The sequence below is a fragment of the Oncorhynchus tshawytscha genome, linkage group LG09 (genome assembly GCF_018296145.1).
Source record: "Oncorhynchus tshawytscha isolate Ot180627B linkage group LG09, Otsh_v2.0, whole genome shotgun sequence".
NCBI lineage: Eukaryota > Metazoa > Chordata > Actinopteri > Salmoniformes > Salmonidae > Oncorhynchus > Oncorhynchus tshawytscha.
The window spans coordinates 32,798,475-32,811,606 of record NC_056437.1 but is presented as its reverse complement, the minus strand read 5'-3'; the positions used below and the strand labels follow the sequence as shown (position 1 = coordinate 32,811,606).

Sequence of the window (13,132 nt, the reverse complement as noted above, 5' to 3'; positions counted from 1 at the left end):
TTAGCAGTGTGATTAACGTTAGGGTTAAGGTTAGGTTTACGTTTAAAACCAGATTTTATGACTTTGTGGCTGGAATCCAATTACTTTACTGAGTTTGGGTAATCCAAAAGTTAAGCTACTGATTTACAATTTTGGACAGGTAACTAGTAACTGTAACAGATACATTTAGAAAGTAACCTACCCAACCCTGACTCTGGACTTCAAAACCAGTGCCACTGCATTTCTTTATTGTTCCCCTCTAATCAGGGACTGATTTGGACAGGTGCAATTAGTAATCAGGTACAACAGAAAACCAGCAGGCTCTGGAGTTGAATACCCCTGCATGTCGCATTGGGACATTTTAACAAAAAAAGTGTAACTTTATTTCCACCCTCAAGTCAAATCAAAACCAATAAAAAGAAAGCATATTTAAAATAGTTGGAATTGGCTTCCAAACAGCTGTGAAAACGGAGTGGTAATCCTAGGTTTTAAATGTTGTGTTTATTGTAAACGTACACTTCAAAAGCTCCTGTTAAAAAAGCCCTGGGGCTCTGACACTTTCATGTTTTGGGGCTCAAGGTATAGGCTACACTGTCAAGTTAAAAGCTGATTTTTGCACGTAAGATTTAGCCGCCCTCCCCCTTTCCTCCACAGCTTTCTCTACAGTGTGTGTGTTCCTACAGTGCCTTCAGAAAGTATTCACACCCATGGACTTTTTCCACATTTTGTTGTGTTACAGCCAGAATTTAAAATTACATTGAGATTGTTGTCACTGGCCTACACATAATACCCTATAATGTCAGTGGAGTTATGTTTTTGAAAAATGTAACTAATTAATTAAAAATGAAAGCTGAAATGCCTTGAGTCAATAAGTAGTCAACCACTTTTGTTATGGCAAGCCTAAATAAGTTCAGGAGTAAAAATGTGCTTAACAAGTCACATAATAAGTTGTGTGTGCATGTGCAATAATCGTGTACCCCACAGATACAATTTCAAACACATTCAACTACAAAGACCAGGGAGGTTTTCCAATGCCTCGCAAAGAAGGGTGCCTATTTGTAGATGGGTAACAATAAATAAAAAAGAATATCCCTTTGAGCAATGTGGAATTATTAATTACACTTTGGATGGTGTATCAATAAACTCAGTCACGACAAAGACGACAAACTCCATTACCTTAGAGGAAGGAAACTGCTCAGGGATTTCACAATGAGGCCAATGGTGTCTTTAACAATTACAGATTTCAATGGCTGCGATAGGAGAACTGAAGATGGCTCAACATTGTAGTTACTCCACGATACTAAGCCACTTGACAGAGTGAAAAGGAAACCTGTACAGAATTTTAAAAATATTACAAAACATGCATCCTGTTTATCTTTGGGGCAAATCTAATGCAACACATTACTGAGTACCACACTCCATATTTTAAAGCATAGTGGTGGCTGCATCATGTTATGGGTATGCTTGTAATTGTAAACATTTTCAGGGGTATTTCATGTTAAACAAATGATAAACAATTTGACAGAGCTTGAGTAATTTTGAACAGAATAATGGGCAAATATTGTACAATCGCTGCCAAATGTGATTCTAACATGTATTGACTCAGGGGTGGGTATACTTATGTAAATGACATATTTCTGTTTTTCATTTTCAATTCATGAGCAAACATTTCAAAAAATATGTTTTCACTTTGTCATTATGGGGTATTGTGTGTAGAAGGGTGAGAGAGAAAATATATGGCTGTAACACATTAAAATGGAATAAGTCAAGGGTTATGAATACTGTGTGTGTGTGTGTGTGTGTGTGTGTGTGTGTGTGTGTGTGTGTGGCTGTCATCACGGTCAGAGGAGACTGCTCCAACAGTTTCTTGTTGTTGTTCATCTACATACCTCAGTTAGTTGTCCCCTTCTCTCTCAGCCTGTTGTTGTCTGAGTGCTGTGTTCTTTACCACTGAACTAAACTGACTACTTACTAGCACCTCAGTCAATCAGATGATGAAGACACACACACACTACAGCACAATGTTCCCATTGAAAAGGTCTTTTGGCTGATACTTCCCCTCAATGAAACATTCCAAAGCCTTTTAGAGTTCACCTCAGCTAATAAATCATGTTCTATCTCCTTTTGATCAGCCACCGCTGCTCTCTCTGTGTACTGTAGCTGAGACAGATCCTTTTAAAATGATCCCACTGAGTTATTGGTTTCGAAAGAGGGGAGCATTGTGTGTGTCTTACTCTGAGTCTCCCCTCTCTGTTTATGAGTGCTCTCCCTGTTAGTATCTCTCTCTCCCTCTGTCTGCCCACCCCACCTCACGTCTGTGTGGGATCAAAGGGTGTGGAATGGAGCCCACCAACACGGCCCGGTGTGGCCCTTTCACCCTCTCACCCACACTCTGCCATTGATCTCCAGGGTTACGGCCAGGTTACGCCTCTGTCGCTGTTGACTCAGCTGACCAACTGGCTGTTTGATGTCCGGGGACCTTCAGACAAGCAATACACAGCGGTTTGGCTGTAAGGCGCACACACACACATGCACACGCGCACAGACACACACACACGCACGCATGCATGCACGCAAACACACGCACCCGCGCAAGCACTACATACATCACACACACCGGCCTCAGCCTACCTGTCAACTCTGGCATTTGGCAAAAGGCTAGAGGAGGGCTGTAGTTAGTGGTGGTTAACACGCGAGCTGCAGCATTCCTGCACTACATATGGGCTCTGACACTCCGGGAGATGGGGGCTCTATCTAGCCTGTCTGAGTGACTGACACCCTCTGTTTTCCTAAAAAAAAGCCTCAGAAGACCTTGATAAGAGGCATATCAGCATTTACTGATCCTGGCTGCGATCGCCATCTGTGTGTGTCCGTACGTGTGCGTGCCTGCATTTGTGCCTGCGTGCGTGTACGTGTCTGTCTGTGTGTGTGTTGATACCACACACAGCTGCAGGCAACTGGCAAAATAAATGCTCTCTCTAAATAACAAGGTTAAAATTCCTGCTGGGTCAGAAGATAGAAGAATGCAGGACTGACTGGGATGATCATATCAAGCAGCCAGACTGGAAGAGGAGGGAGATGCTCAGTCAGCTTACTCTCTCTCTGGTTTTCATTAGCCTCCTTGGCGGTGGATTATGATACTGATCGGAGGAATCAAAATGGGTTTGAGTTGGAGGACAAGCTCTCTCTCTCCATCCATCCCTCTTTCTCCTCTAATCTTTCCAACTTTGTACCCTGCGAAAGAGCAAGCGCTGTTCTTCATTTGGGGGGTAGTACATCCAGGACTGGAGGGGGCCTCCCAACAGGCCTTAAGTGAACCCCAGATAGAGTGAGATGTTCGGGGATGGTGTTGGGGCCTGATGGGGAGGCACCCTGTGGTGGCTGGAGATGTTGACTAATTGACTTGCATATACTAATGGCCCTATCCAGGTATACCCAGGCGACGGGGCATGTGGTGAGCTAGATGTCATCTGGTGTTGATGCTAGCCCTGTGTGTGTGACCCGGCACCACCTTCTCCCCACCCTTAAAGGGTGCAATGCTGATGCTGTACTATTTCTTACAGGGTAGCACATTTATCTTGTCACCCCCACACTCGTTTGAGAACCTCCAGTCCTCACGTCTCTCATGATCATTTCTCATATGCCCCTTCCTCCCCCTCTCCAAGGGAGACCATTTGGAAGCCATCTGGACACACACCTAAACACACAGCTCAGCTTCTCTCCTACTGCTCTGACAGTCTGAAGTGTTTGATATGGTGATAAACTGTGACTTCAGGCTGTGTGGTGAATACCGCAGCAGGATTCAGTCTCTCTGTCCACTCCGATGTAATCAGAATCTAATGTTTCACTGGCGCAGCCCCCTCCGTCACCCCTGTGCCCCGCAGTCCCATGATCAATCTACAGCCAGCTGTCTGCCAGCCAGGGAAGAGAAGTATTTGGTTCAGTTCAGCACTCATGGACTCATCGTCATCTACCTGGCCTGGCCTGGCCTTGGATAGTTAGGACTGCAATATAATGGCTAACTCTATGCCCCTCCCCCACCAACTCCATTGGCTTGTCTGCAGCTGATAAATTAGTGAATAGGTGATGTTGGTGCTCTCATCTTCTCCTCGTACAGTACATGTTTGCCAAAACATGGATAACCTTTGTTTAACCAGCTAATTAGCTGTTATTAGCAAAAATGTGTTTTGAGTTCCCTTTTTCAGATAATAGGCTATGTTAGTGTTTACACTTCCTCTTCCAATTACAATGTAGGAGGTGAAAATAATGAAAACTATCTACCAAATCTAATAATTTAAAATGTTGATTACAACAATACTGAATGTATTGTACAAATCTGTCATCCTGCCCCTGAACAAGGCAGTTAACCCACTGTTCCTAGGCCGTTATTGAAAATAAGAATTTGTTCTTAACTGACTTGCCTAGTTAAATAAAGGAAAAATAAAAATATATAATGGGGGTCCGTGGGTCTCCGGTTTGCCTGGGTGGGTTATGGGCAAAAAAAGGTTGAAGACCCCTGGTCTGAGAGAAAAGGGCAGAAGTGAGGAAGGTCCAGTCAAGACAAGGCAGCTAAAGGCCCGGCCTCGCCTCTCCTGGATGTAGTGAGCCAAGCTCCAGGTCTTAGAGGGTTCAGCCACAATGTCAGTCCCAGAATGAACCAGTCACAAAGCCCACCCACTTCTATCAGATAACACTTGGCTACATAACACACTGGCCCTTTACGCCAGTTAGTGCAGTGTTCTCTCACTCGCTTGGCAGTGACCTCAAACCCATTCATGTCCTTGAACTATATTTAGTACAATATCAAAATGCACCCCAGGACAAATTCCATATGGTGTAATTGTATGACATTGGTGTCAACATAGTAGGTTAGTCCAAGTGTCTACACAGGCCACATTGAAGATTTTAAGATTGACACTGGAAGTATGATAGATAATGGCAATCTAAGTTGGGATTTTGAGGAAATGTATACATTTATTTTTTAACTGTGATCGACCGCCTTGGTTCTGTCTTATGTAGCAAAATTTGAAAGTGTTTTTTTTTACATTGGATTAAGAGCTACAAAATGGTATATAATACACTGCATTTGCATTTGAGGAACAACGGGAAAGTAATTCTACTTTGAAAGTTGATAAACTTGTAAACTCCCTTTTGAGAAAATGGCCTTTGAATATTTTTGGTACCTACTGAAGAGCTCTTCTTTGTCTACACCCATTCAGCATCGTTCACACCCTCTTAAGCTTTTTGCCCCACCCATCTCTTTAAGAGTTTATCTGAGCGTTCTGTCTAAACAACAGCAGTCAAGCGCCCAAACTAACTGGTTAACGTTGGCAAGCTTGCTAGCTACTTCCAGACACAAATGAGAGAACCGCTCACTGACCATTTTCTCGCCCTAGCAGAGCTGGTTAGGCTGTTTTTATGTTATCCCAAGCGTTGGTGACTGCAACTGTGCTGCTGGCAACAATTTACGTTTTTTTTGGCAACGTTTACTGACACCGGCCATATTCAGCGGGTGTTGAGCGTTAATTTGTCAGTTATTCTGCGCTCTGGCACACTCAGACGAGAGTGCTCTGAAATCGTAGTAGAGCAAATTTACCAGCTACGTCTATCAACAGTTGTCGCAGTGACATTCTGTTGAAAAGGATACTTTCATAGTGGTCTTTTGTTAAGACGTGTAGCTAGCTAGGTAAACATTGAACCATAATCCCAACTCATGACATTACTACCCTGCATGAATATGCAGGTAGCTAACCAACCAGGTTCAATGTTAGCTAGCTAAAATTAGGATATAACTAGCAAAGCAAATGGCTCTGAGATAAAAAATTAAAAAATAAGATCATATACGCAATGTTAGCTAGCTAGCTAACAGTACACTTTAATTTGAAATTAAAATGACTTTCTGTCAAAATTAGAAAAGTGTAATATCTGAAAATGTAGCGTAGACTATCTTACCTGTGTACATCACAGATGGACGCTTCTTCCTGTCACGGATGCCATGGTTGTCCTTAGTTTGAAGATGTAATCCGGAGTCAAGTGTTTTCTCCATCTCCTTAGATATCATACTGTAATTCCACTGATTTCAAAACTCAGTCTTCCAGAAAGTGGAGAGCAACACTTACACAGTTCTACTACACGATACATAAAAAAAGCTGCGTTAGACAGGATTACCTACACTTACTGACCAGCTCAAAGAGACAGAAGTGTGCTATATGGCAGACCAATCCGTACTCATCTCTCGGCATGTCCAGCCCACTCATTACCTCAGCCAATCATGGCTAGTGGGAAGGTTGCTGACCTTTTTCTGTGGCTAAACCAACTAGGCTCATAATTTAACAATTGTATTCGTATTTACAGATGTCATACAGGTATGTTAAGGTACATGACAGTTCACATGTTCCATTTCTGCCAAAAAACGCATTTAGCTAACAAAAAAGGTTTACGTTCAAATGGCTCTCCTGTGAAGTAGTGACCTGCGACATACACAGTTTCCTGAGTATTTTGAAATGCATTTCAGAAATAAATAGTTTAAAAGCATATAGTATTGTTATTTGACCTGTTTCTGTATCGTACTATATTTAGTCTTTGGACACATTTCATGAATCAAGTCATGTGAATACTTGTTTAAATTATATATACAAATAAATCTACACTTTCTCACCCCTAGACTACATGCAGTATAAGCAAATGCAAGTCAATGGAGACTGGAGAGTGAGTAATTTCAGAGTTTTCCCTCTTTCTCATATCTTAAACATGTTCAGATCTTAATAATTGTTGGTATATACACTACCATTCAAAAGTTTGGGGTTACTTAGAAATGTCCTTGTTTTTGAAAGGAAAGGGAAAAGTTTTTGTCCATTTAAAATAACATCAAATTGATCAGAAATACAGTGTAGACATTATTAATGTTTTAAATGACTATTGTAGCTGGAAACGGAAGATTAAAAAAAAAAAGGAAAATCTACATAGGCGTACAGAGGCCCATTATCAGCAACCAGCACTCCTGTGTTCCAATGGCACCTTGAGTTAGCCTTTTTTTTTAAAACTTGGATTAGCTAGTTGATAATTGGAAAACTGGAAAACCCTTTTGCAATTATGTTGGCACAGCTGAAAACTGTTGTCCTGATTAAAGAAGCAATAAAACAGGCCTTCTTTAGAATAGTTGAGTATCTGTAGTATCAGCATTTGTAGGTTAGATTACAGGCTCAAAATGGCCAGAAACAAAGACCTTTCTTCTGAAACTCGTCAGTCTATTCTTGTTCTGAGAAATGAAGGCTATTCCATGCGAGAAATTGCGAAGAAACTGAAGATCTCGTACAACACTGCCCTGTTCTGTGAAGGGAGTAGTACACAAACTGTCTCTATCCAGAATAGAAAGAGGAGTGGGAGGCCCCGGTGCACAACTGAGCAAGAGAAAAGTACATTAGTGTCTAATTTCAGAAACATGCCTCACAAGTCCACTACTGGCAGGTTCATTAAATAGTACCCTCAAAACAACAGTCTCAACGTCAACAATGAAGAGGCGATTCCGAGATGCTGGCCTTCTAGACAGAGTTGCAAAGAAAAAGCCATATCAGACTGGCCAAAAAAATACAAGATTAAGATGGGAAAAAGAACACAGACATTGGACAGAGGAACTCTGGCTAGAATTGTGCAAAGAAGTCATTTACACGGCACTTCAGCCCAGAATGAGGTCCTGAGTGCTCTGGAGCAGGTTTTCATCAAGCATCTCTCTGTACTTGGCTCCGTTCATCTTTCCCTCGATCCTGAGGCTCCCTGTCGCTGAAATTCATCCCCACAGCATGATGCTGCCACCACCATGCTTCACCATAGGGATGGTGCCAGGTTTCCCCCAGACGTGACGCTTGGCATTCAGGCCAAAGAGTTCAATCTTGGTTTCATCAGACCAGAGAATCTTGTTTCTCATGGTCTGAGAGTCCTTTAGGTGCCTTTTGGCAACTCCAAGCGGGTGGTCATGTTCCATTTACTTAGGAGTGGCTTCCGTCTGGCCACTCTACCATAACGGCCTGATTGGTGGAGTGCTGCAGAGATTGTTGTCCTTCTGGAAGGTTCTCCCATCTCCACAGAGGAACTCTGGAGCTCTGTCAGATCGACCATCGAGTTATTGGTCATCTCCCTGACCAAGGCCCTTCTTCCCCGATTGCTCAGTTTAGCCTGGCGGCCAGCTCTAGGAAGAGTCTTAGTGGTTCCAAACTTCTTCAATTTAAGGATTAAGAAGGCCACTGTGTTCTTGGGACCTTCAATGCTGCAGAAATGTTTTGGTACCCTTCCCCAGATCTGTGCCTAAACACAATCCTGTCTCTGAGCTCTACGGACAATTCCTTCAATCTCATAGCTTGATTTTTGCTCTGACATGCACTGTCAACTGTGGGACCTTGTATGGACAAGTGTGGGCCTTTCCAAATCATGTCCAGTCAATTGAATTTGCCATAGGTGGACCCCAATCAAATTGTGGAAACATCTCAAGGATGATCAATGGAAACAGGATGCACCTGAGCTCAATTTCAAGTCTCATAGCAGAGGTTCTGAATACTTATGTAAATCTGGTGTTTTTAATTTTAATAGATTTGCAAAAATGTATATTAAAATTTTGGTCCAGGCAAGAAATATACCAAAAATTAAGATCTGAACATGTTTAAGATGAGAGAGAATTTTGTAAAATTACTCTCTCTCCAGTCTCTATTGACTTGAATTGGATTTGCTTATACTGCATATTCTCTAGTGGTGTGTGTGTGGATTTATTTAGATATTGTTGATATATACACTACCGGTCAAAACTTTTTAGAACACCTACTCATTCAAGGGTTGTTCTTTATTTTTACTATTTTCTACATTGTAGAATAATAGTGAAGACATCAAAACTATGAAATAACACATGGGATTATGTAATAGCCAAAAAACTGTTAAACAAATTAAAATATATTTGAGATTCTTCAAATAGCCACCCTTTGCCCTGATGACAGCTTTGCACACTCTTGGCATTTTCCCAACCAGCTTCACCTAGAATTCTTTTCCAACAGTCTTGAAGGAGTTCCCACATATGCTCAGCACTTGTTGGCTGCTTTTCCTTACTCTCACTCTCTTTCCTCACTCTGCGGCCCAACTCATCCCAAACCATCTCAATTGGGTTGAGGTTGGGTGATTGTGGAGGCCAGGTCATCTGATGCAGCACTCCATCACTCTCTTTCTAGGTCAAATAGCCCTTACACAGCCTGGAGGTGTGTTGGGTCATTGTCCTGTTGAAAAACAAATAATAGATAGTCCCACTAAGCGCACGCCAGCCAATTTGGACTAATCAGACCAAAAGACAGATTTCCTCTGGTCTATTGTCCAATGCTTGTGTTTCTTGGCCCAAGCAAGTCTCTTCTTTTTATTGGTGTCCTTTAGTAGTGGTTTCTTTGCAGCAGTTCAACCATGAAGGCCTGATTCACTCAGTCTTCTCTGAGCAGTTGATGTTGAGATGTGTCTGTTACTAGAACTCTGTGAAGCATTTATTTGGGCTGCAATCTGAGGTGTAGTTAACTGTAAGTAACTGCAGTAGAAGTAACTCTGGGTCTTCCTTTCCTGTGGCGGTCCTCATGACAGCCAGTTTCATCATAGCGCTTGATGGTTTTTGCGACTGAACTTTCTAACTTCTTGATATTTCCTGTATTGTCTGACCTTCATGTCTTAAAGTAATGATGGACTGTTGTTTCTCTTTTCTCATTTGAGCTGTTCTTGCCATAATATGGACTTGGTCTTTTACCAAATAGGGCTATCTTCTGTATACCACCCCTACCTTGTCACAACACAACTGACTGGCTCAAATGCATTCAGAAGGAAATAAATTCCACAAATTAACTTTTAACAAGGCACACCTGTTAATTGAAATGCATTCCAGGTGACTACCTCATGAATCTGGTTGAGAGAATGCCAAGAGCGTGCAAAGCAAAGGGAGGCCACTTTGAAGAATCTCAAATATAATCATAGTTTTGACACACACACACATATACACATACACAATACATGACCAGAAGTATGTGGACACCTGCTCGTCGAACATCTCATTCCAAAATCATGGGCGTTCAATATGGAGTTGGTCTCCCCCACTCTTCTGGGAAGGCTTTCCACTGGATGTTGGAACAATGCAGCGGGGACTTCCATTCAGCCACGAGGATTAGTTAGGTCGGGCACTGATGTTGGGCGATTAGGCTTGGCTCGCAGTCGGCATTCTGATTCATCCCAAAGGTGTTCGATTGGGTTGAGGTCAGGGCACTGTGCAGGCCAGTCAAGTTCCTCCACACCGATCTCGACAAACTATTTCTGTATGGACCTCGCTTTACCCACGGGGGCATTGTCTTGCTGAAACAAGAAAGGGCCTTCCGCAAACTGTTGCCACAAGGTTGTAAGCACATAATCACTAAAATGTAATTGTTTGCTGGTGCATTAAGATTTCCCTTCACTGGAACTAAGGGCCCATCCCAAACCATGAAAAACAGCCCCAGACCATTATTCCTCCTCCACCAAACCTTACAGTTGCCACAATGCATTGCGGCAGATAGCGTTCTCTTGGCATCCGCCAAACCCAGATTCACTCGTCGGACTGCCAGATGGTGAAGCGTGATTCATCACCCCAGAGAACGCGTTGCCAAGTTCAATGGCGGCGAGCTTTACACCACTCCAGCTGACACTTTGGCATTGTGCATGGTGATCTTATGTTTTTGTGCCGCTGCTTGGCCATGGAAACCCATTTCATGAAGCTCCTGACAAACAGTTCTTGTGCTGACATTGCTTCCATTGGCAGTTTGGAACTTGGTTTTGAGTGGTGCAACCGAGTACAGATGATTTTTACGCGCTTCAGCACTCGGCGGTCCCGTTCTGTGAGCTTGTGTGGGCTACTACTTCACGGCTGAGCAGTTGTTGCTCCTATACGTTTCCACCTCACAATAACAGCACTTACAGTTCCCCAGGGCAGCTCTAGCAGGGCAGACATCTGACGAACTGACTTGAGGGAAAGGTGGCATCCTATGACAGTACCACGTTGAAACTCACTGAGCTCTTCAGTAAGGCCATTCTACTGCCAATGTTTGTCTATGGAGATGTCTAAGTGCTCGATTTTATACACCGGCCGGCAACGGGTGTGGCTGAAATAGCCAAATCCACTAATTTTGAAGGGGTGTCCACGTACTTTTGTGTTTTTACCACAAATTATTAAGATCTGATCATTTGAACAAGAATTCACATTCATAAAATATGTCCAAAGACTAAATATAGTACAGTGTCAAAAACTTGTATTTTAGACAAACACTTTGGCCAATTGAAGAATCAGATTTGTCCATCAGTAAGCTCAGAGAACAAGGGTAGCAAAGGAAATTATATATTTCTGTTATGGACATGAAGGGTTAACTCGCTTTTGCCCTTTTATATGAGGATCTCCAATTTCTCTCGTGAGGGATTTTGGAGGGGTTCTTTTGAAAGACCTTGTTTGAGGCCCCACTTGTCTTCATCCATCCAGTATTGACAGTGTATAATGGGTTATGAGAGGCGTATTGAATGAGTTTGTTATGGGATTGGCCCTAGATTGTGTGGCTTGTTCTGAGAGACCTAATGGGGATATGGTGTTGAGCTGGAATAATGAAAAGCACTTGCTGTGGTGAAACATATATTTTCTCTTTCTATTTCTTTCTTTCTCACTCTCTCGGTTTATTCTTCATTTTCTCCTCTCCACCTCTCTCTCTCCTTTCTTCGCTCTCTCTCTGCAGAAGAAGGTGCGGGAGTGTATGCAGATGCGTCTCGGGATGCTACGAGGTGAGCTGGAGAGACAGAGGAAGGTGCTGGGCCGGGAGACAGACCTGCGGCAGAAGGAGAGAGCACAGCTTCAGAAGAAAGGTAAGGGGTATTTGGAGTTGGACACAATTGACTGGCATTTCCAAGCCACGAGATATTACAATATCAAATTGCATATAGTGTGGGGACTGGCGTCCATATGGGATTGTACTCCTGTTATGTACCTTACACTGGGGTTGCCCTAAACGGCACCCTAGTATTCTGTGTAGTGCACTACCTCTGATAGATCCTACGAGACTGGTATGCTGAAGGTCAGCCAACTGCTGTTCTTGGACTACTTATTTTACGGCATGTTCCACTCCAGACCATTACAGTAGAGTACAGTACAGCACCTCACACACAGGAAACCTCTTTCACTGTTGACCGGCTGGAGTCTCTGAGTCACTCCACTACAGTGACAGTTTTCCCCCTGGCCGTGCGACACAAGTTGTTCTACCAGGGCCGGTAATGTAACCCGTTAGCGTTTTATGGCGTCGTTGAGTCAATTATATGGGTTCAATAACAGAAGAACTGCCGGCTGTATCATGTCTGGGATGGGTGGGTTTGTTTTACTGGCATGTTTACTGCTCCATATCCGTTATGTCCACAGGGAAATAAAAACCTAGCAGAGTTCATATTCAACACCACCACCCTGATGGGCACGCACAGACCGGTTCACACATGCACACGCACACAGACCGGTTCACACATGCACACGCACAGACCGTTTCACACATGCACACGCACAGACCGGTTCACACATGCACACGCACAGACCGGTTCACACATGCACACGCACAGACCGGTTCACACATGCACACGCACAGACCGGTTCACACATGCACACGCACAGACCGGTTCACACATGCACACGCACAGAACAATACATATATACTTGTATGGCATTGATATTAATGTCTTGGCTCTTTTCCTGTAGATATATGGGATTATCCAGGTGGCTTAGATAATTAAGTGAATCACATCTTGTAAGTATGTACGCAGCTGTCCTATACGTAGTATATGCATAGTATATTCATAGTAGTATATTCATATATATGCATTCATTTTGTGACTGTGAGGTGTGTTATCAACCTTTCATAAAAAATGGCACCTGCTAGTCATAGGAGGAATATGAGCAATTAGGGAAGGCACGTCGAATGAGCTTCCATTTTTTTTGGGACCTGGGGCCAGATCATGTTGACCCTCCACTCCTTGTGTCTGAGTGACTTTCAAAGCTTCACTTCTGGCAGACCCATCCGTGTCCCTCTCTCCGTCTCCCTCCTTCTTCCTCTCCTGTTTTCTCTGACCAGTCTGTTATTGTATTTGTTTA

The 13,132-nt window shown here is 43.1% G+C and overlaps 1 protein-coding gene across 2 annotated transcripts in view; it reads left to right on the top strand.

Moving 5' to 3' along the window:
- Window positions 1-13,132, top strand: part of LOC112257826 (UV radiation resistance-associated gene protein) — a 153,994-nt gene that overhangs the window by 46,115 nt on the left and 94,747 nt on the right. For both annotated transcript variants that reach the window (XR_006084084.1, XM_024431698.2), the window contains exon 8: window positions 11,739-11,865. Coding sequence is in view for 1 of the 2 variants with exons in the window: in XM_024431698.2 (XP_024287466.1) it covers window positions 11,739-11,865 (127 nt within the window). In the remaining variant the exon portion in view is untranslated. The remainder of the gene's footprint in view (window positions 1-11,738; window positions 11,866-13,132) is intronic.